This window comes from Mixophyes fleayi, chromosome 2 (assembly GCF_038048845.1).
Source record: "Mixophyes fleayi isolate aMixFle1 chromosome 2, aMixFle1.hap1, whole genome shotgun sequence".
Lineage (NCBI taxonomy): Eukaryota > Metazoa > Chordata > Amphibia > Anura > Limnodynastidae > Mixophyes > Mixophyes fleayi.
Window position 1 is genome coordinate 175902599 of NC_134403.1, and position 22622 is coordinate 175925220.

The 22622-nt window shown below is 36.7% G+C and overlaps 1 protein-coding gene across 1 annotated transcript in view; it reads left to right on the top strand.

Annotated features, from left to right (window-relative positions):
* The window catches only part of GALNT17 (polypeptide N-acetylgalactosaminyltransferase 17), a 431961-nt gene that overhangs the window by 207400 nt on the left and 201939 nt on the right, over nt 1–22622 (top strand). The window contains exon 4 of the mRNA XM_075195011.1: nt 15507–15681. Within this exon, the coding sequence (XP_075051112.1) occupies nt 15507–15681 (175 nt within the window). The remainder of the gene's footprint in view (nt 1–15506; nt 15682–22622) is intronic.

The window sequence follows — 22622 nt, forward strand, 5'->3', positions numbered from 1 at the left end:
TTATAGGGTGAAAAAATATACTTTTGCATTTTAAAAAACAAACAAAGCTTTGACTATATAATGTTGTCAGATCTTTAGTAAATAATATGCATTAAGTGTTATTAAATTGAAAATATAGTTGCATATATTTTGCCTCATATTTATTTAGAAATATTATTTATTGCCATAAAATCGCTGTGGTATGCTAATTAATAGTTTGTTTGTTTGTTTGTTTTTAGAAAAAAGTTAATTACAATGTACATAACAGCTAGAAAAGCTTTTTTTAAGCAAAGTAACGTATTAGTAAATCTGATTACTTTAAAAAACCAACAAAATGTGTTTTTGAGAATCCCAATAGAAATAAGTAGAGATGTTCACTGACCCCCATGTTCTGGTTTTGGATCTGGATTAACTTCGTGTTTTGGTTTTGGCAACACCGCCCTTGCGTGTTTTGGTTTTGGTTTTGGATCTGATTTTTGTTCTAAAATCACATATTTTTGCTTTTTTTTCCATTACATTATCAATATTAACCTCAGTAACACTAATTTCAAGTCATTTGCAGTCAATTTTCACCAACTCACAGGTCACAATATTATTTTCATACACTTTCAAACAAAGACTGCTGCGACCTGGCTGGATGCTAAGCGACAGAGCAATGACTCAAACACACGGCAGTTCCTAGCACATCTAGGAAACATTACCACACAGCAGTGTCAGTCAGCAGTGTCAGTAAAGAAAAGTGGTGCAAGATGGAATTGTCCTTGGATCATGAAACCAGTTATGGTTCATTTGATCGCTCCACCCGTTCCTTGGATAACTGTGGTAATTCTACAGCTAATACATGGTGAGGAGCGCTAACCGCCCCCCCCGGGATGCATGCTTTTATCAGACCCAGACCAATCCAGGGTGCCAGACAAGGCACTAAATAGAGCCATTGTAATTCACAGCAAAAAACAAGTTCATCACTGAGCTTCGAATCAGCCCCATTGCACAAAAAATTATAATATAGTTAGGTACCTTTGACGTAAAGTGCAGATTACAAACACTTTGTGCAATACTGATGAAACAGCAGCAAAGTGGAAGGTATTTCATATACACATCTATTTAGACATCCATGCTTACATTACTTCTGCAAGTAACGTTGTTCTTTGTTAATAAAACTGTTGTCTTTATACCGTTCAAAAAAATTAAAAATAATCCTCCACCATTCTTTAGATGTTGACAGTTGATAGTAGGATCAGGTGGAGTTACAGCAGAGGTGTCACTAATTCTGGTCAATTCTTTTACAGTAGACAAGACCAGGGGGTAAATGTATCATAGTCCGGTTTTTTCATCTCGCGTGAGATCGGCGAGTTGACAGCTAAAATTTAAAGCGGCGCTGGCTTGTAAAGGCAAACTTGCCTAAGATTCTCAATAGAATTGCCTACACTCGCCTCACATTCTTTCTTTCCTCACACAGCCTTTTGGATCCTCTTCAGTCAATGTTTCATTCTCAGCACTCCACAGAGACTGCATTGACTAAACTTATCAACGGTTTGATCCTTGCTAAATCTAAAGGTAATTTTCATACAAATGGTACAATCCCTAGGTCTTCAATACACTGTCCTATCCTGGTTCTTAACCTACCTATCAAATCGTTTTTTCAGTGTTAGCTTCTCTGGATCCACCTCTGCTCTTCTTCCTTTTTCTATTGGAGTTCCACAAGGCTCAGTACTAAGTTCTCTAGCTATACCACTTCTCATTGAAAACTAATAATCCCCTTTGGATTTCAGTGATCTTAGTCTTGGATATCATTTCTATGTGGATGATACACAAAATTAACTATCCTTCCCTGATCTTTCACCATCTATGTTGGCCAGCGTTACTGAGTGTCTTTCTGCCATTTCATCTCACCACCTCAAATTCAATCTTTCAAAAACAAGTTAAAACGAGTTAATAATATTTCCACCTGCCAACAATAGTTACCTACCTGACATTTCTTTATATGTTGACAACATGACCAAAAATCTTACCCCGCAAGCTTGCTCCCTAGGTATGATCCTTGACTCAAAAATATTGTTTGTTCCAAACATCGACTCTATATTTATATCATGTTACATATATCGAAATAACATTTCTAGAATACGCACTTATCTTACAGAAGACACTGCAAAAACTTTAATTCATGCACTCATCATCTCCCGCATTGACTATTGCAATTTCCTCCTTACTGTTCTTCCACGAATCAGACTTTCACCCCTACAATCTATTTTGCACGCAGCAGCTAGATTGATTTTCCTTGCAAATCATTCTTCCACTGCTGATCCACTCTGTCAATCTCTACATTAGTTGCCTGTTTTTCATTGAATCCAATATAAAATACTTCAAATAATATACAAGGTCTTCAATAAAACTGCACCAACAAACATCTCCACACTTGTCTCAAAATATCTCCCAATACAACACCTCCGTTCTGCAGAAGATCTGCGTCTTTCATCAACACTCATTACCTGCAACCATTCTCGGTTACAGGACTTTTTTCAGGCTGCACAAACTTTGTGGAATTCCCTCCCTCGCACAACAAGACTTTCCTCTAGTCTTCAATCCTTCAAGTGTTCTCTGAAAACCCTCCTTTTCCGAAAAGCTTATAAAATTCCTTAACCACCCTCTTAACGTCCTAAGTTTACCCTATTACCACTCTTTACTCAGTTAACACAAGACAACATCTCTTTGACCACCACTGCTATGTGACTGGATCATATAGCCAATTTAGCACTTTTTACCTTTGCAATTGGGCTGAATCAATATGCAATATGTAGCATTTAACCTCAAGTATCATACTCACTTTGTCCCATAGATTGTAAGATTGCAAGCAGGGACTTTTTAACTCTCTCTCTGTCTGTATTATTGTTTTATTACTGTGTTTGTTCCTATATAGTGCTGCAAGGCGTGGTCTTATTCTGATTCTGAGAAATTCTCAGAGATTCACAAGACTGTATCTCCCTTGCCAATTTTTATCCAACTGTTATAGTACATTTCAGTAAGGTATCCTCTTCTAGATGTATGTAACTTGGTGAGCAAATTACTAATATACTATCATAAAATTATTATTGTTTAATTACTACAAGTTGCAGTAGTTCCTACAACAATGGCAAGCAGATGCTAAGCCTGATTCATCTTTGAAAGCAACATGAAGGCAACTTGTGTTTAAAAAAAAATACATGTAACTTGTACGCACATACGCTAATATTCAAATGCAAGCGGATCTCAAAATATGTTTCCATATGAATCTGGGTATAAGTACACTCTGGCTAAACGTTACTTGCCATATGGAGACAGACAGATCAGACTACAGGATACGCACATGCATATGTGCAACATAATGTCTCATCAGAACGCATGCAAAAAATAATAATAATAATAATAATAAAACAAATTGGGAACTCATAATACTGTAATAATTAATAAAGTTATGTGTTTTTAAAAAATAATTGTTTTTATTTTTGTTTACATTACATACATAAATCAGATGTTCTCAATGCGTACTGTACATACAATCTATTTTTATCTAGTTTCTTTCCCTTGCATACACATGTTCCGTGTTATCTAGATGCATGCAGATGTATGGTTATCACTGTCAGTCGGTACTTATACCTGCCCTGTAGCTGGTGCAAATGATATAGCTAAAAAACACATACATACAAGATGCCTAAAACCTGAATCTGTGGCATCCACGTTGACACGCCATCATCACACCCTTACTGTACATTGCCAACATTCATTCAACCCTTCCGTGCTTCACCCATCAAGTCATAGACAGTAGTAAATATAATTTGCGATCCCACATGAAACGCTCATTGACGTATATCCATTTCTGAACATGCGCAGAGCAAGTTCACACACGATATGGCACACAAAGAAAGTTATGTCCGAAGACGAATCAGGTACACTATCTTTCTCAATAATGGTATATGTGCAAGTAGGCTTTTAATCAGAAAGTATAAGTACTGAGGGCTGAATTAAGCACAAGGGAAATTAAAAGCTGAGGTTGTATTCATAGCTAAATTGCTTCTCTCTAAAGGGTTAAGGAGCAGGCAAGGGATGTGGGTATGCCCACTAGTGGTGTCAGTAGGGGAGGGCCAAAGGTAAGTATATAAAGGTACTTGGCTGAGAAGGAATCCGCTTCTTGCATCCACGAAGTTGCCTGTCCAACCTCCCTGGTTTGGATGGATCTTGGACAGTGGTCATGGGGCCATGCTCGCCTGATAGAGCTGTTATGTGATAATTAAACTCTATGTGAAATTGAAGGATAATATGTGTGCCTGGGTGAAAATGTTACCCATGTTTTCCAGGGGTAATTGAGCCGCTTTGGGATATCCAATTTTTGGGCCTTGCTATACTGTCTGCTGTTTTTTCCTCCACCATACAGTTTTTTTGGTCATAAAATAAACTCCTTTATTTTGCCACAATTATGTCTGGTGTCAATTATTTAAGGTAAATGTTAAGAGGGTAAGAGAGGTTATTTGAAATAAGATATCAATCATAGATTTTTCATATTACAAGTAAAATTATGATCATCTCATTTCAGTTTTTTGTCAAACAGCAGATTATTGCTTTGCAAAAAATGTGTTGATAGAAATATATTTTATTTTTTTAAAAGAAAAGTATTTATATATATATATATATATATATATTTGCGAAAAAAGAGAGAAATAGCGCACAAATAGTGCAATTGGTATATGATACCGGTGCCCAACTGAAATCACACCAATACTAAAGAAACAGTGCACTTATCTGATCAGTATGTTGCACACCACAATCTCTTTTCCCATATTAATCCGAATCTCAAGATTCTCTTCCAAAAACCTCATTTATTTTAACGAACAGTCATGAAATCATGAAAACATAGTTAGTATAATGCCCATATAGTAAAAATAATAATCTGTGATCCACAGTCTCAGCAGATCTCTCCCAGGGAACATGTTCCAGGCCTAAAGAAGATATCCCAGAGCTGAAGTAATGAAGCTGATTCTCCTCATATCCGTGACGCATTTTGGCTGGTGTGACTTTATCAAAGGGTATATTGATGTCTCAATACATGAAGTTTAAATAGTGGTTACAATCTGGAACTTTATACCCAAGCACAAGAATACCAACTTGTCCTATAATTAGTAGTCCTTTAGTCCTTTAAACTTGAAAAATCAGCAGCCTTCAGGGTATGTACAAAAACCAGAATCTAGGTGTATTGTTGTCTAGATAGATATTGTAAGTCAATGTCATGTGAAGGGCAGCACGGTGGCTTTGTGGTTAGCACCTCTGCCTCACAGCACTGGTGTCATGAGTGTCTATGGCCCTATCTGTGTGGAGTTTGTATATTCTCCCTGTGTTTGTGTGGGTTACCTCTGGTTGCTCCGGTTTTAATTGGCTGCTAATAAATTGGCCTTAGTCTCACACGGTTTGTGTGTGTGTATGTTAGGGAATTTAGAATGTAAGCTCCTATGCAGCAGGGACTGATATAGTGAGTTCTCTGTAGAGCACTGCGGAATAAGTGGTGCTTTATAAATGGCTGCTACTGCTGATGATGACGATAATGATGAAGTGTCCAGTTGATGGACAGCAATCAGTAGTTACAGTCTTTACAGAATTTAGCTACTGAGGATTTTGTTGCATTCAGAGTATGAGAAATAAGTTCATTAGTCTTTTTTTTCCAAACCAGGAACAGGGTGGCGCAGCAGGGAATTATAAGGGGAGAAAATAAAATTTGATATCCAAAATTTGCTCAATCAGGCTATGAACAAAATACATTTTTTAACAAAACTTTTTTTTTATTTTTTTAATTAAACAAATATATATTGCAAACAATTATGTTACCTTTCATCATCTTTTTAAACAGTTTTTTTTAACCAATAGAAAAAGACTGCATCATTGGTGTAACATTATACATACATATGGATAGAAGACCAAAACTAAATAATAAAATATTTTTTAATTAAGTTTACCAAATATCACTATTAGCCCAATATTGCAAAACATGAATAATGTGAGCATCTGTAGATCCAAAACTTGAATAAAAATTTTATGATAATATAACATAATAAAATGTATGTGAAAACAAATGTTCAAACTAGCTTGTAATGCAGTCGTCCATATTATTTGGATGGCATGGCGGCGAAATGGTTAACATTACTGCCTCACAGAGCTGGATAATGTTTGTGTGGGTTTCTTTTGAGTGCTCCAGCTTCCTCCTACAGTACAAAAGCATACTGGTAGGTTAATTGTAGATGGGTTTGGTAGAGAATTTAGAACACAAAGTCCAATGATGCAGGGATTGTTGTGTATCATTAAAGACATTCTTTGTAAAGTTCTGCATAATATGAGGGTGCTATAAATAAAGGATAATGATAATATTTGAATCAACCCCTATTACAATATATTGTTATTATGTGTTTGGATTCCTGTCTGCATTACTCTATACGTGTACTGTGCATTCTAGTATGTACTATCCTTTTTTATTGTGAAGTGGACTATGTCTGTGGTGCAGTGTATAAATAAACTTTAATAATATTCTCAAACGAAGACTGAAATGATTTAGTTCTTTTAACATGTTAATGTCTGGTTCAATTAGCCGCGGACATCACGGCTGCACTTTTTTGTGTTATTACGTTAACGCAACATCGCAGATTTCCCTTCGCAACCCTATGGGGGGTGAAGGGAAATCCGCAATGTTGCGGAAATGCAAAGGGCCTTTGAGTCTGTTCCAGGGGCACTTTACGCTTAATTGAATATGCCCCTTAGAGTTACCTTTTCTTGGGCACACTTAGTCTCATCGACTTTAAAAATTATTGTTGTCCGCAAGAATATAATTTACTGACCAAATTGAATCAGAACATCTTGATTCATCTTCTAAGATGGAAATTTGATATTATTCAGCTCAGATTCATAGAGATAAGATGGGTGCCCTGTGCATCCATGCATGCTTCCATTCAAGTATTTCATAATGTTCCTGGCCACAAAACCTTATGTAAAGTTAGAGGGAAAACATAAAAGGCAATTTACAATAGACCACAGGGATCTACTATTGTAAATGGTATATTGTACGCAGATAAAATTTCTACACATGGTGTGCATTTCTGAAAAAAGACATATCTCTGCAGTAAAAAAATGCAAATGCTGGGAAAGTTTTCTTTCTTTCCTTCTTTTGCAAGTAATTATACCTGATTATTCTTTGCAAAGTCCTTCTTACAGAATAGCTTGAATTCCCACATTAAGAACCTACAGCTCTGCGTCTTCCTTTGTATATTACCGGACTCCACCAAGGGCTCAGCAGATCTGTAGAAAAGAATAGAGGGGTGCTCAATAGTGTAGATTTAAATTGTATTAACAGCTTTATAAATACACAAAGTATATACGCACAAGATAGTACCCCTCTGGAAAAAACGCGTTGTACCATGGGATGGTGCGACATTCAGTTTCACAGAGAATCAGCAGTAGAATTTAACTGCATTTTTTCTGTCCTAAACATTATTTGAACAGTGTTGGAATGTTATCTGCTGCCTCCTGGTCCATTGATAAGTTACAAATCTACTCTTATACACATAACTTATATATAATACATATATATATATATATATATATATATATATATATATACATAAAAGCATAAAATCAATTGTAAAGATACAAAATGGAGTGTAAGTTAATATTTGAATAATCATTTACTCCATATACCTTTAACACTTTCAAATATACGGGCGGCTGCCATGTCCCAAAAACCAGATGGTGCCTCTGGAAATAATCTGGAAAATGAGAAAAAATGAATAGGGCGCCCAGATAGTGTAGTATTTAAGGATGTAATCCAAAGTCTTAGGTGATAGAAATATGCATACCATAATGTGACATTATTCAGGCATGTTAGAATCTCTTTCCAGAGCTTTCCAAACCTCGCAGCTCCGTAACATAAAAACTGTAAAAAGGTAGAAAGGACCAGAGATAGTGTATTACCCTTTTTGTGGACAGAAATGTGCTCACCACTCCCAATCAAAGGTATATGTGCGTACCAGATATAATAATATTCATAGCTTATCTGTATATAGTCCAATGGTCCTTATGTCTGCACAGTTGATGGTTAGGGCCTTTTCCCCACAGCTGCAGGGCCTCTCTGCAGGAAGACTAATCTAGGGCACCAGAAGATTTTCACAGCGCTGTATAGAAAACAGACAGTGGAACATACAGGGTAAAACAGTACAGAACAGTGAGCAAAAATACCAGTAATACAATAGCTCCAAACAAAGCTTGAACAGTGAAGTTGGAGGAAAAGAATAGGTAGAGAGACAGGAGGGAAGAGGGCTCTGCTTATAAGAGCTTCTATCCTAAAGGGAGGGCAACAGACAAAAGGCACAATGAGAAGTCAGAGGGAAGGAGTGAGTAGCGAGACAGGGGAGAGAGGTGAGTAGATCAAGCATGGAGAGAAGGTTAGGTGGATGGGTGGTAGGCTTTGAGGAACAAATGAGTTTTAAGTGCCCGTTTGAAGGTGCACAGATTAGAGGACAGTCAGATGGAGCGAGTGAGGTTGTTCCAGTTGAGGGGGCAGCCCAAAATAATTCTTTAGATTCTGGAATGGGATGAGGGGATCACAGTGTAGGAGAAGCAACAGTAATTTACTGATCGCAGGGAACGGGATGGATTGTGAAAGGAGAGGAGGTTGTAGATGTATGGGGCAGTAGAGTGGTAGTGGGCCTTGTAGGTGAGGGTGAGCAGTTTGAAAGGGGTTCTGTAGGGTAAGGGGAGCCAGTGTAAGTCAAAGCAGAGGGGGGGGCAGAAGATGAATGGCGGGAGAGGAAGATAAGTCTTGCAGCCGCGTTTAGTATAAACCTGAGGGGAGCAAGGTGGGACAGGGGAAGACCGGTGAGGTGAAGGTTGCAGTTCTCAAGACGGGAGATAACGAGTGCATGGATAATAGTTTTCATGGCATCCCGAGATATGAAGGTCCAGATGTGTATAATGTTACAGAGTTGGAGTTGGCAGCGCCAGAGGAGTTGATAGCACCAGGATTGGACGAGAGATTGACTGTGGGGGACAAAGGAGAGGGAAGATTCGAGCGTGATTCCCAGGCAGCAGAGTTGGATAACAGAAGAGATAGTGGTGTTGTTAACAGTGATAGAGAGATCAAGAAGGTCTAGAAGGAGGGGAGACAATGAGCTTGGTTTTGGCAATGTTAATTTTTACAAAACTTGAAAACATCCCAGAGGAGATGGTGGAAAGGCAGTCAGATACACGAGAGAGGAAGGAGGCAGAATGATCAGGAGAAGAGATGTATAGTTGAATGTCTTCAGCATCGAGATGATATTGGAGACCGAAATAGGTGATGAGATCACTCAGGGAGGTAGTGTACAATGAAAAGAGTAGAGGTTGATGTTTACATCTCAAAGGAATCTTGCTCAAGACCAGCCAACAGAGACACAATATAGTAAATATGTACATCTATCCCCACCACCACACTTAAATAAACTCTGTTTGTTACCACTCGCTTTCATAGCAGCTTGCATTCAACAGTGGAATGAAAGAAGGAAATATACTGGCAAATCTCTGTGAAATTCAATGTAAATCAGTTAGAATCGCTAGTCCCAAAATTATATATATGGTCTTAACACTTAGAAAGTATGGGTAGTATGGTGCAGTAGCATTGATGTGTCAGAAGGTTACTGGACTGTCAGCCAGAGGGTGGACAGTAGTAAGACAGTGGAGTGAATGTGATGCAAGTATCATCATCATTATCATCATCTATTTATTTATATAGCGCCACTAATTCCGCAGCGAGTGTACGAAAAATATGCAGGTGCTGCTAATAATCTGATTGGCTGCTGTCGGATTACTGTCTTAATTGCTTACAAAATGCTACACACTAACTGCCTCTTAATAAATATAATAGAATAAAAAAAATAATAAATGTTAAAAAAAAATATAAATGACTTACATATCCTAATTCTGAGTTACTTGCAACCCTTTACTATGATTTACTCTATTGTATTAAGATTTCATTCAAAACAAACATTCATTTTCTTACTTAACTGTCCCCCACACTTAATTGCCAAGCTGACTTGTACATTAGTTCACAATTTGCCTCAAAGAACACCTGCAATTAAACTGTTTGATTCACACTATGTTGTTTATCTTTATTTGCCTAATGTGCGTCCTGCCATGTTTTATTGCTAACTAATTGACAGCTGGGAACATACATTATATGATTTCGCTTCCACCTGTTTCTCTTCTTTAGCAGAGTTGTAAAACACGGGAATAGTCAATTGTTTCATCAGAAGCATGAAAAATGTAACTAATTATCTGGATAACAAGATGAACAGCAGCGATTCCAGCTCTCTTGTCACAGTTCCAATATTTGGAAAGGTACAAGGTTAACTGATTTTTCCTGTATAAAGTAGGGCATTTCTTCTGAGACTTAATAATGAATACATGTGTTGACTCGTTGAAGGATGAAAACCAGGATTAACACTATCCATCACAACTCTTTGTACTGCTGAACTTCCATCATTCCTTATAGTAAACCATTCTGGCTGCAAATAGCAATGTCCATAAAACATTTAAAGCAAAATATTAATCTGTTTAAACATGGTTTATGTTTATTTCATTTTTCTAACAATGTTAAGTGAGCCATCAGTGCAGAGATGTTATATGGATTACACAAGTGCTGGCAAACAATGTCAACCCTTGCTCAACTGAGAATTATGGTTTCATATTGGACAAGTAGTGAGCAGCATAATGTCATATGCGGGGGTTATTAATTTTCTCAAACATGACCTAAATTATGTAAATGATACACCTTTGCATTAGCTGTTACTGCATTGTTTCTAGTGCATATCATCAGGTGCAGGTTGGGCTGGGGGGCAGGGGGGCATCTGCTCCACGGACTGGTCCCATAGTGTGCTACCTTGGGCTGGGTCACTGGGCCACCTGCATATTTTCCCTTTAAAATAGTCTGCTGAATCGAGTCTTCTCCCCGGGCTGAAATTTGCCAGCCCTCCCCTGCATAACATGCACCTGATTGACAGAATATTACAGCAGATGCACTGTTTTCAGTATAGTGGGAAGGTTGAAATAGTAAAATAAAGAGATGGATCGGGAAGCCCACCTTTGTCCAGCTCACCTGAGAATACTGGGTAGAAAGTAGTTACTTAACTTATAAGGAATCTGGGGCTTCAAAGTATTATATAAAAGTCAGGCAATTACTGTAAACGATAGGAAGAATGATAAGAAGAGTGTTGCTGGCACTGGTAGATGACACACTGACGCCATATTCTGAGCAAATAGAGGAATACAGAAAAAACATTTAAATCTAAAATGTTAGATACACTCCACTACAGAGAGTATCTTCTACACTATTATAGCTAATCAGAGGTTACTATTAACAAAATACTATTTACTACTTTTAAATATAGAAAGTCCACAAAACTTGGTCAAATCTTTTTATATCGCTGGCGTTTGATAAGCTCTGTGCCTTACCACCCACATAACCATCTTCTCACAAATATAAAACAGTTTAAAAACTGTGAAGGTAGTGGGAAAATTCAAGGTGGTACTGAGGAATGTCATCACATCAAGGAAACAGTTCTTTTGAAGATCAGCTGGAATACAATCTCAGTTCAGCTGTTGGACCCAGAGAGCCCACCTGTTATTGCTGTTACCATCTCTGTTCCTTTGTTTATCTCCACCGCCTCCTTGGTGAGCAGCTGCTACCACAACTTCTGTCAACATGGAGAACAAGTGTCCAACAACAATCAAGATATCAAAGAAAAATACTAGTCACATAACTACTCAGAATTGGTGGATGACCACAGTAGTGACAATACAGCAGACAGTGAAAACCTTTCCCTGAAACAGAAGAGGAAGGAGTTTCAGTTAAGTAACATGGTGAACGACAGTTATGCTTGTCAGCAGCTGAGGGTCTTCACATTTCTGTAGTGACTGATACATCATTCATGTCTCCATTTTCCACTGTCTCTCCTCATTATAACCATACCACACTACCGGTAGCTGCACAGATATGCCGTTCATTGTTACAGTAACCACACACATTTTCCTCACCACCAGCTACAGTTGATCAATTAATAATCCATTACCTTATACATCAATTGTTCCCAACACTATAACTCTTGTAAGTCCATTTGGGCAGGGCTATATATACCTTCTAATTCATGTTGTTGCATGTTATTTACTTATGTCATGAGCCCATCAATGTACATAATATGCTGGCGCTTTACAAATAAAGGATAAAAAATAGTAATAGAAAAAGTATATACTAACTTTGTAGTTATTATATAGATATGTTCCCCAAGTATGTTTGAACTACCCCTAAGGAGAACTTTCTGAATGTTTCATATGTGAACACAAAAATCCTGCAGATTGCGAAGCTTTTCCAAGGCAGCCTCACTAAAACTAGTGTACGCAGCAGGTTAGCTAAAAAGCTTCCTACAAAGTGGAAATGCTGTTTCAGGCAGTAATTTATCACTTAGCTGGAAAATGATTTGATTGTGATTTGCTTTTTATGTCTTTCTCTGTCTGTAGGGTTGACTCTAAACCCATTTAGACTTGTCTAAAGGTACTGTAAAATGCAGTGAATGCTACCTAAAAGCCTTCAATTAGATAAGAAAAAAGAGACCTCACGGGCAATAGTATTCTCTGCAAACCAGTGACTCTTGCAGAACAGATACACATGGAAAATTGCCGTTATAACAATAATAATATCCATCCTGCATGTGAAACTGCTGCCTCTAAATTGGATTTTCCCCACTCACTTCTAGCTAGATGGATATGATACCTAGGGGAAAGAGATATTGAGCATGTGTATGGTGCAAAAAGCCTTCAAACAGTCACTAGCTAAACCAAAAGGATGCTTTCAAAGAGACAGTTTTATGTTCATTTTCACAATATGACTGTAATTGAAAGATTTAGTTTAGTTTATTTGCCACTTTAGTTAGGACAAGGGCTGCATTTCAGTTAGTTTTGCAGGCTATCAGCAATGTTTTCCTTCCATATTTGTAGTCTTTATGAGTCGCAAATTTAAATACGAGTCTGGAAAAGTAAGTTGTAAACATATAAATTTGACTTTCACTCTAGGTATTTGCAAAATGCTGTGATGATGGTTTATTATTCTCGAAAGAATAATTTAGGCTACTCTATCATCTATCAACTGTTACTCTATTTGATTGCTAGTTTGTATGTTCCGTGATATTTTCCATTAAACATATAAAGAGTCAATTATCCAATTAGCTTCAAAAAATTAAATTACTGTGTGATCTAGCTGGCAGTTTGTTCATTGAATATTACATTTACAACATAGCCAACAGAGGCAAGGACTGCATTAAAAAGGTCCTTTTTATGGGTAGAAATGGAAAGGCACTCGTGTATACAAGTTCAATACCACCTCTATACAAACAACAATCATATGTTGTAACTCTCATTTGAGAAAGTAGAAATTAGATCAAATAAAATGACTAAATAAGAGAATAGCAGAGATTAAACATTTTTTTAAATAAACTAGGGTTTCACTAATGAGCAACAGCACTCGTGTATAAAATCAGACATCTAATTTAAAATGTCATATTTATCACATTTATGCTCGGAATCTAAGCCTTATGTTATACAGAGTACTTTAGGATGTGATTGAATGTAGACATTCTACTGTATTTTGTGAGTATAAATAATTACAAATAATACACATGCTGTATTTCAATAATGGTTTTTAGTAGTTACAACCCACGATCTTAGACATCAAGATATCTGTGAGACAATTTTAAGTTTAGTTTGCCTAAGACAAGAAACTCCTATATATACACAATAAAATGGCCTCTCCATTTTAAATGACATTACTTAGTGTAAACTGTGTTTTATTCTGAAATATATACAGTTGCTGAATCAGGGGGCAAAAGAAAATTGCAGTCTTTTTTAAAGTGGTGTTAGATGTATTAGGCCAGTTACCTACAGGAGTTAAACAAGCATGATTTTATTAATAGTGTTGATGCTAGTAATAGCATGCACACAGGTATGGAGATGGAACCCATTGGTTTCAATGACCCCATACTCAATTCTGCTTGGTTGGGAGCTGCTGAGGTACTGTGACTGTTGGATGCTGCAGGCACCATTTACGTGTATTCACTGACATGAACACAAGAGGGTCAAAGGAGCGTGTTCCCCACTTAAGGATAAGTGCTAGCTACACGAAGGGTTAAATTTATCAAGCTGTGGATTTGCAGTGGAGATGTTGCCTATAGCAACCAATCAAATTCTAACTGTCATTTTGCAGAATGTACTAAATAAATGATAACTAGAAACTGATTGGTTGCTATAGGCAATATCTCCACTTTTTCAAATCCGCAGCTTGATAAATTTACCTCCAAATGTTAAACGTGATCACATTTTACATCTGTTGTCACTGGCATTGCTGGAAAATATTTGCTTTTGCCTTTATAAGTTTTTACCATAAAATTGGATAAGTGTATTGTTTTATGTGCACAATTAGGGTAATGACAATATATCCATAGGTGCAACTGCTACAAAGCTTATCACAAATGCATAGGTCATCTGTGCATGTTATGATAATCACATATGCATTTTCTCTCCCATCCTTTAAATATCTCTATTAGGGGTGCGTGAAAAAATATATTCCTATATCCTAATCAGCGTATCAGAACTAATAAATAAAATATCTTATTAACCAACTTGGAGATTGCTGATGAATAGTCTTAGTCGTGTTACCAGTTAAAGGATATAATGCTAAGTATTCAGAAGCATGAACGTTCCATAAAACATAATGTAGTTCAGTGGGAATGTACATGGTACTATGTGGATGCACACATGATGTTGTAGATAATGACCTTCACTCGGTTTTGCTTGCACCTCATAAGGGTTCGAAAAATAAGCAAAGTTTTCATTATCGTAATTGCCAGTTATGTGCTCGGGAACAAAGGCGCAAGCTTGCTACAAAACCTCATGGCTAATTGAATCAGCTCCTTATTGTCATAAAAAGGACAGATAATGCTATGCTATCTCCCTTTCTGTTAGCCCCTTGGGTGATTTTGTACTGAAAACAACAAATTATAGTATTTTTCCTATCACTATCACTACTCTATTGTTGTAGTCATCCAAAAACAAATGTTTAGAATTTATCTCTACTTTATATGGCCTAAAGTTCCCTACATGTTGGTCAGCCTCAATGACATGTGCAAATTACTCTTTTATAGGTAGGGTACATAGTACTTATCCATCAGTGAGACCAAAGTCCAGGATTGGACTGCTACTATCTCACCCATTCATTCTGTGACAAGAAATGATCATTTCTGAGTTCAATACATATAAGACAATTTTTCTTGAAGGATGTACACATTTCCAGAACTGAATTTTGTTCTTTAAAAAAAGTCTTAAAAAGGTTTAATTGTGAAATGTAATTATATGTTGAAATTACATCCGTATACACATGTGCATATGTTAGTTTATTATCTATAACTTCCTGTATTATGTATTTTTATATTTTTTCGCAGAGGAGCTAAAAGGTCCATTGGAAGAATATGTTCACAAGCGATATCCTGGGTTAGTGAAAGTAGTCCGGAATCATAAAAGAGAAGGATTGATTCGGGCTCGGATAGAAGGCTGGAAAGTTGCAAGTGGACAAATCACTGGATTTTTTGATGCACATGTGGAATTTACTGCTGGCTGGTAGGTAAACAGAATAAATATTTTGTAAAGCATATTTACATATTCAGACTGCAGTAGCCGCAGTATTTAAACTATAAACAGATACATATAAAATGTAATGGCTGAGCTAAGACAATTTCAACTGCGAGTAGTTTATAAGTGTGTCATTGCAAGAAATGATTTGACTGCAAATGCTTCCATAATTACTTAATTGTTGCAAAGTCAATAGACATCATCTTTATGCATGTTCTTTAATTATAAGTTCTGTACATTCACAAGCGTACATTTTATTTACTGTATATATATAATGTGAATGACTTAACTCAGTTATAATCACTTTGCAGATTCAAATATTTGAACAAAAGGAATTGATTTGATTACATGAAAATATGCACCATGCAGAATAAAATATCACTGTGATATATCTATGTTACTGGTATTTTCACTTGTTAAGGTATAATTATTGTACCACATTAATTATACTTAAACCCACTACATTAGGAATGACATAAATAATGTCAGCAGATACTATATTAATTTGTACAGATTACTCAAATAATATTGGTCAATTTAAACTACAGGTGGGGAATCTGTATTGTGGCAGTTAGTTCAAATTACTAATCCATTTTAATTTATTTCAATTTAAAAACAATAATTGCAATATGCTCATTCTTATTCTATTAAATTTCAGCATATTCAAATATTAATTTTACATGAATAAGGGAGGATTCTAACTAGTTTAGAACATTTGGGTTTTGGTGTTAAAAAAAGGACATATTATTGTAATTCCTGGCTGGACTAAACATTACCTGCTAACATTCTGAAAGGGCAAAAATCAGTAATCAGAATGTTCAAACAAGGATAATAATTTAGATGTTGTAGAGTTTCATTGGTTTTTATGGAAGTTCTGAAACTTCCCAGAAAGTGGTGTGAAAATTCAAAACTTTTTTCCCACCACTTCTTTTGTATGGCTGTATAGTTGGTAGCTCCCACTATTCAGATCAGTGCTAAGACAAGGTGCTTTAAATCCATTTATATAAGACAGCTGGCCACTGGACATTAGAAATGCTTGTTAAAAGTCGATGTCTTATCTATTCTCGATCCCTGTTCCAACTTAGAATGTGTTAAATTCCAAGGCTGGAAGCAATCCATAAAATAATTTAGATGCGCTGAATATTAATGTGTGGAAATCGGTAAACGGGCAAGAGCATTGTTATAGGAATCAGTGATCCCTAAGACACTTGCATGTTACAAGCAGTTAAATGGTGCCTTGGCTGCAGGTAGTGCTTTATTTGAATATGGATGCTGTTGCGACGCCGTAATCATCAGTTGCATTTGTGTCATGTGCTGCATTCTAAATTACATGAATCATTATAGTCCCCCAAATTATAATAACATAAACAGAATTGTCTTCAGAATAATGATACTTGTACAGACACTAGCACATAAATCAAAAATAATATAGATGCAAGAACTTTTAACACATAAATCTATTTAGTTAACTTGTGATGGCTTAATTTGTACACTACACTCTCTTTACACTACTATATGAAACCTTCCTAAACCAGAACAATAATTTTTACATAAAAATCTGTGCTCTGGTCTAATATATGACCATTAAGAGTCTTCTCACCACTGTCTGATTATAAGAAGAATTTAACCAAATGTGGCTCCATAAGAGATCCACTGTTGAGAAATTCTGGCCATTCAAGCACTCCCGACTAAGCAGTAGCTTAAAGAGCATTAACCTGCCCTACCATCCAATCATAACCAAGGGAAAACGAATAGGACCAGAAGGCTAGCGGCTATTATTCTTCCACACTCCTTTGTGCTGGGGACAGATAGGCATTGCCCCAGCCCCATAAGGCATCAGATGAGGCCAGGTAAGAACCTCTTCACAAGGCTGAGGCCATTTCATTTTACTGTGCCTCCTTCCCCACAACACAACAGCATTGCAGGGTAGCCAAACTGTTCCTGACCCTTCCTGTATGCACAAAGCTGCACACCAGTATAAATATATATATATATATATATATATATATATATATATATATATATATATGAAAACAGGGATACTCTGCACTCTCCAAACACATAATTAAAATTAATGCTATACCAAGTACTGTTCTATATTAAAAACAGGGAATGTTAGTTCCACATATTGCAATGTATATATATATATATATATATATATATATATATATATATAATGTTATTTTTCTGTATTTACACAGTGCTGTCTAGCTTTAGTAGCTGGACAATATACACGTTGCAGGTTAGAAAAGGTTCTGCTTTGCATAGTTTCTATGGCAACCATTCTTCATCGCTCATCACTAAAGGCAGCAGGCATTAAACTCAACTGACTTTTGTTCTCTGAAGATAAAAACTTTTACTATGAAATGTAATTCTCTATTCAAATCACAATCTGAAATACTTGCACACATGTTTAATCATTGTTTATTGATGTGATAGCAGGTCAAACATAATAAGAGGAAACCTTGGTGTCTCTTGAGAAATAGCATTTTTAACCTCTGACTGATTGTGTCTTTACGATATATAATTTACAATCTGGTTGCACATTTGAGACTGTCTGAGCACCCAAATCAATAAGCAAGATTTTGTTCTGCATGCAAAAAAATGTGTTTGAAAATGTTGTAGATAGGTCAAACTGAAAACTGTTCAACTAGTTTCAATGAGATGTTGTTTTCTTATGTTAATGCACAGTTGCCCACAGTGAAACCAATACAATTGCTAACATGGCTCAATAAATATGACATGAGTTAAAATATTATTGAGGCTTGAAAATGCCACACATTGCTAGAAACAATAGCTTGACAACAACAGTTTTTAATGAGGGGAGATGTCAAGATGTGTAAGAAAGCAGTTCTTTAAATCTACAAAGACTGAGGTCTCATACTATAAAAGTACAATGGTTGTCGGTGAAGTTAAGAACAAATGGGCAAATGTGTTTTTTTGGTGAGACATGACTAAGAAATCTCAAATGCACTAAACAAGTTACAATGCTTCATGTTATTTCACTTTCATAGATGGTACCTATAGTTGGATTATTTAGTTTCACTAAGAGGAAAATAACAGTATGCATCCCAGCAGCATATTTGCTATTTTTTAATATCTTATGCATACTTTTATAGAAATGTACCCATTTTGAAGAAAGCACATACATTTTGACATTAGTAAAAATAGGCCACAAAACAGCTATCTGTATGTACCCTTAAGCTATGAGGTAAAAGTAATTGGGTGTTAGAGAGTATGTACACATGGCTTATTTTCTCCTATTTAGGTGTCCTCATATTAAAGAGTAGGAAAATCTGCTAGCACACTGCAATACTCAGTATACATCACAAACCAACATAGATAGTTCATGATAAAGTTATGTTGACTGTAAAAAAAATGCTTTGTCTTGTGATACAGGGATACTCAATCATGCAATGCGGCGTGGAATGCAGCGAGTGACGTTGCTAGGGAGAAAAGCAATCATACTATTGTAAACAAACTGTGTGATATGGTGATCCCTCTACAATAGAAAAATCAGCACTATTATATATCGTAGCCCATATACAGCAGCTGGGAACTCCATGTCAGTTAATGTCATCTTCTTTATTCCATATGCTATCTGGTATGGGGCTTCTTATATACTGGTCAAAAGGAATAGAAAAATCAAAAACAATCCCCGTTAAAAATTCACACTCCTATATAAATGTATTTTGTGTATCTACAAATGTTGTGGGTTACAAAAGTGTGCAAATATATAAAAAAGGAAATAAAGGGTAATAAAAAGAAAGAAAACATGAATTAATGCAAAATTCAGAGAATAAATAATTTTGAAGACTCTAACCTGAGTTGCAATTGCAGAACTTGTAAACAATGAGAACCATAGGAATACGTTCTTAAATATTGGCATGTTTCTTGATACATTATCAACTGTCAGTACTACTGGGAGCAGAAGGAAAGTAAAATGACTGCCCTAGTCCACCTCACCTGTGTAATTCTTCTTTCCTTCTGGCACATTGGCAGAAGCAAGAATAATCAGGTGACTGGGACAGTGATTTTTTCTTTCTGTTCCAACAACTCATGGGACACATGTCAGGTTGAAGTGGGGGTAGAGCAAAGGCAAACGCATGATTTCTAGAAGTGGGTTTCCAGTTCATGCTTCCAGATTTGGCATGACCAAGCATCATTGGCAATCATTTTAGCCAGTGCAACCATCAGCAGCAAAAATATGTATGGAATTTGAGTAGAAAAATAAAATCTTGTTTACACTCATAGGGCAGAAAATGCGGTATATGGCACCACAGAGTAGTACATGATATAACTAGGTAAAACATACCTCCAATAATTTTCAGACAGGGCTTGGCCAACCTACTCCCACAGGAGGTAAATTAGGCATTTCCTCACTTTTAGGGGAGTATCATAAGATCCATGCCCATACCCTTCATAATATGAAGATGATGCTTGCTGTTATTTTGTGTGGCTGATTAAGATATCTTTGGGTTCTTGGCTGAATGCTGGAAATGCACAGTGTTTGCATACCAAAGTTGACTTAAAATACATACAATGCACTAAGTGCATTTACTCACAACACAGTACAAACAGTTATGCTGCACCCAGCATAAAACTATACACAGGATGACTATTTTTTTCCATAAGCTTCTAGACTTCCTTTATTCTCTACAACCCACCCCCTCTTTCTTGGTCCTCACATCCCACCCCCCTCCTTCCTGGTTCTCACCACCCACCCAACCTGCTTCCTGGTTCCCACCAACTTGCCACCTATCCAAGGTATCTCCAATTGATGGTTACTTACCTGTCAACTTCTACTCTTATCTTTCGGCTCCTTTAGACTGACGCAGATGTGACCTATTGAATGATATTGCGGCTCTGTCGCGGTTATTCTTAAGGGTTCAGGGAGTGGTGAGCAGTCTGGGTCCCACCCCCCCCCCCCCATGGTAGGGGGAAGTCCCTCAGGCAAAGGTGCCCACTAGTGATTTCACCAGTACCCTGGTGGTCAGTCCGACCCTGAGATTACCCATCTGCCATATTACAGCAACAGCACATGAAATTAAAAATTCAGTCATGTGACTGCATTCTGATTTAATAAAAAATCTCACTTAGGTCAGTTGCTTTTGCTTTTCAAGAATTCACAAAAGTGCCCAATTGTCCTATTAAAATGAGAAGAATCCCACAATTTTTCACATTGTATACATTATTAGTTATTACACTGATTATTATATCAAATATTGTTCCCACTTATTGTAAGTTACATACACACAACACACATATGCAGATTGGAGAAAAAGGACAACAAAAACATAAACTACAGAAATTATAACAATCTTAGGCTATTACTTTTATCCCATGCTTCCAAGTCATGCAAACATTCAGGCTAAAATACAGCTGTGAGCCAGAGACAGGAAAAGATAGGCACTTAAATGGTATAAAAATACACACATAAATGTGTGTATCAAACGTACCGATGAACTAAGAGGGGATGAAAGTTATTTATTCAGACTCAGTGCTGCAACATATGTCACAGTTTTAATATTTTGCTACAGTGAATATGCTACGTGGAAGATTATTAATCATTTCCATATACACTTGATTTGTCCTCTTTAGAAAGGGTCCCAGATGGCTAATTTCAATGTGACTTATCTAATTGGAAAGCGGAAGAAAGCTCTTCCTTTGTTATTCTGCTTCCAGATGGAAATTTTTAATCTCAATGTGCTTGCTCAGTTTTGCACAGTTTTCTGTAAAAGATTCATTGCCACACATAGATATTGAAATATAAGGTAGGCAAAGAATTACTTTGCATGGTAGTAGAGTTGTTTTTTTAACCTTAATTCAGTATTAAAAAGTCTAAATCTAGCTGTAAAGTAGATGTAAAACAAATGAAAATGTCATGTAAATTAGAGTATCACTCTCAAAATACTCAGCTTTAGTTTTGTTTTGCCAGACGAAAGACGTTCCTTTGGAGCTTGCCTGTCATGCCTGTGTTTCATAAGTATACAATTAACAGGGCTTTACCCACTTTTGATTCATGTCTCATTTTCACAGCATTACGTGGTGGAAATCTTAGTAGTTAATGCAGGTTATTTAGAATACAAAAAATGTATAGCTCAAATTCCTTTTTTTGTTGATCTGTACTACTCAATTGTGCCTAATTTTCTGCCAAAGCACATGGGTGTATAAGGCAAGATGGTGTAGTTTGAGGTGGAGCAGAAGTTTGAGGAGGAGCAGTAACTTCTGGGTAACTTACGCTGCTAGGATATCCCCTTGCTGGGCACCTGGACTGGTACACCTGACCTCTTGCCTTCAGATCAGGGTTGCTGTGGATGGTTCCCCCTGGCCTATCACAATGGCCAAAGCTACAGGTAGAGGCCAAAGCGTTGGTACTGGATGCTGGGTCCCAACCTCAGAACAGCCGGATAACCGATTAGATTTGGTCTAATGTTCATGTCACAGGAATAAGAGCAGGTAAGTAGGCGTCCAGGCAGGCTCTTGAAGCAGTGCATTTTTTATACAAATTTTCACAGATACCCTAGCAGGAGGTAATCCAGCCTCATGCCCCTCTAACCAATTCAGGTGTTTCATGCAGCCTGCCCATAAATCAGCCTGAAGGGGTTTAAAATCTTTTTACATTACTGCTAGAAGCCCCATAGCATCTGAGGTTTTATATTGAATGTTTACCATAGGATATAACATTTTCTCTAATCTCTCAATTTTACTTGCAAAATTCCATTCCGGACGTCCCCATAGTTTTATGAAGTTTTATGATTAATTTAAACCATATATTAGGAAAAGAACTATTGTATTTTAGAAGAAAATTGAAAAAGTTTTATATAATACACATTTTGCTAGTTTGCATAAAGTGTGTGCAGCTTCAAGTGCACTGGTTGAACCATCTCTGCATTGCAGAGCAAAATCAAGGCAATTTGCAGTCGTAA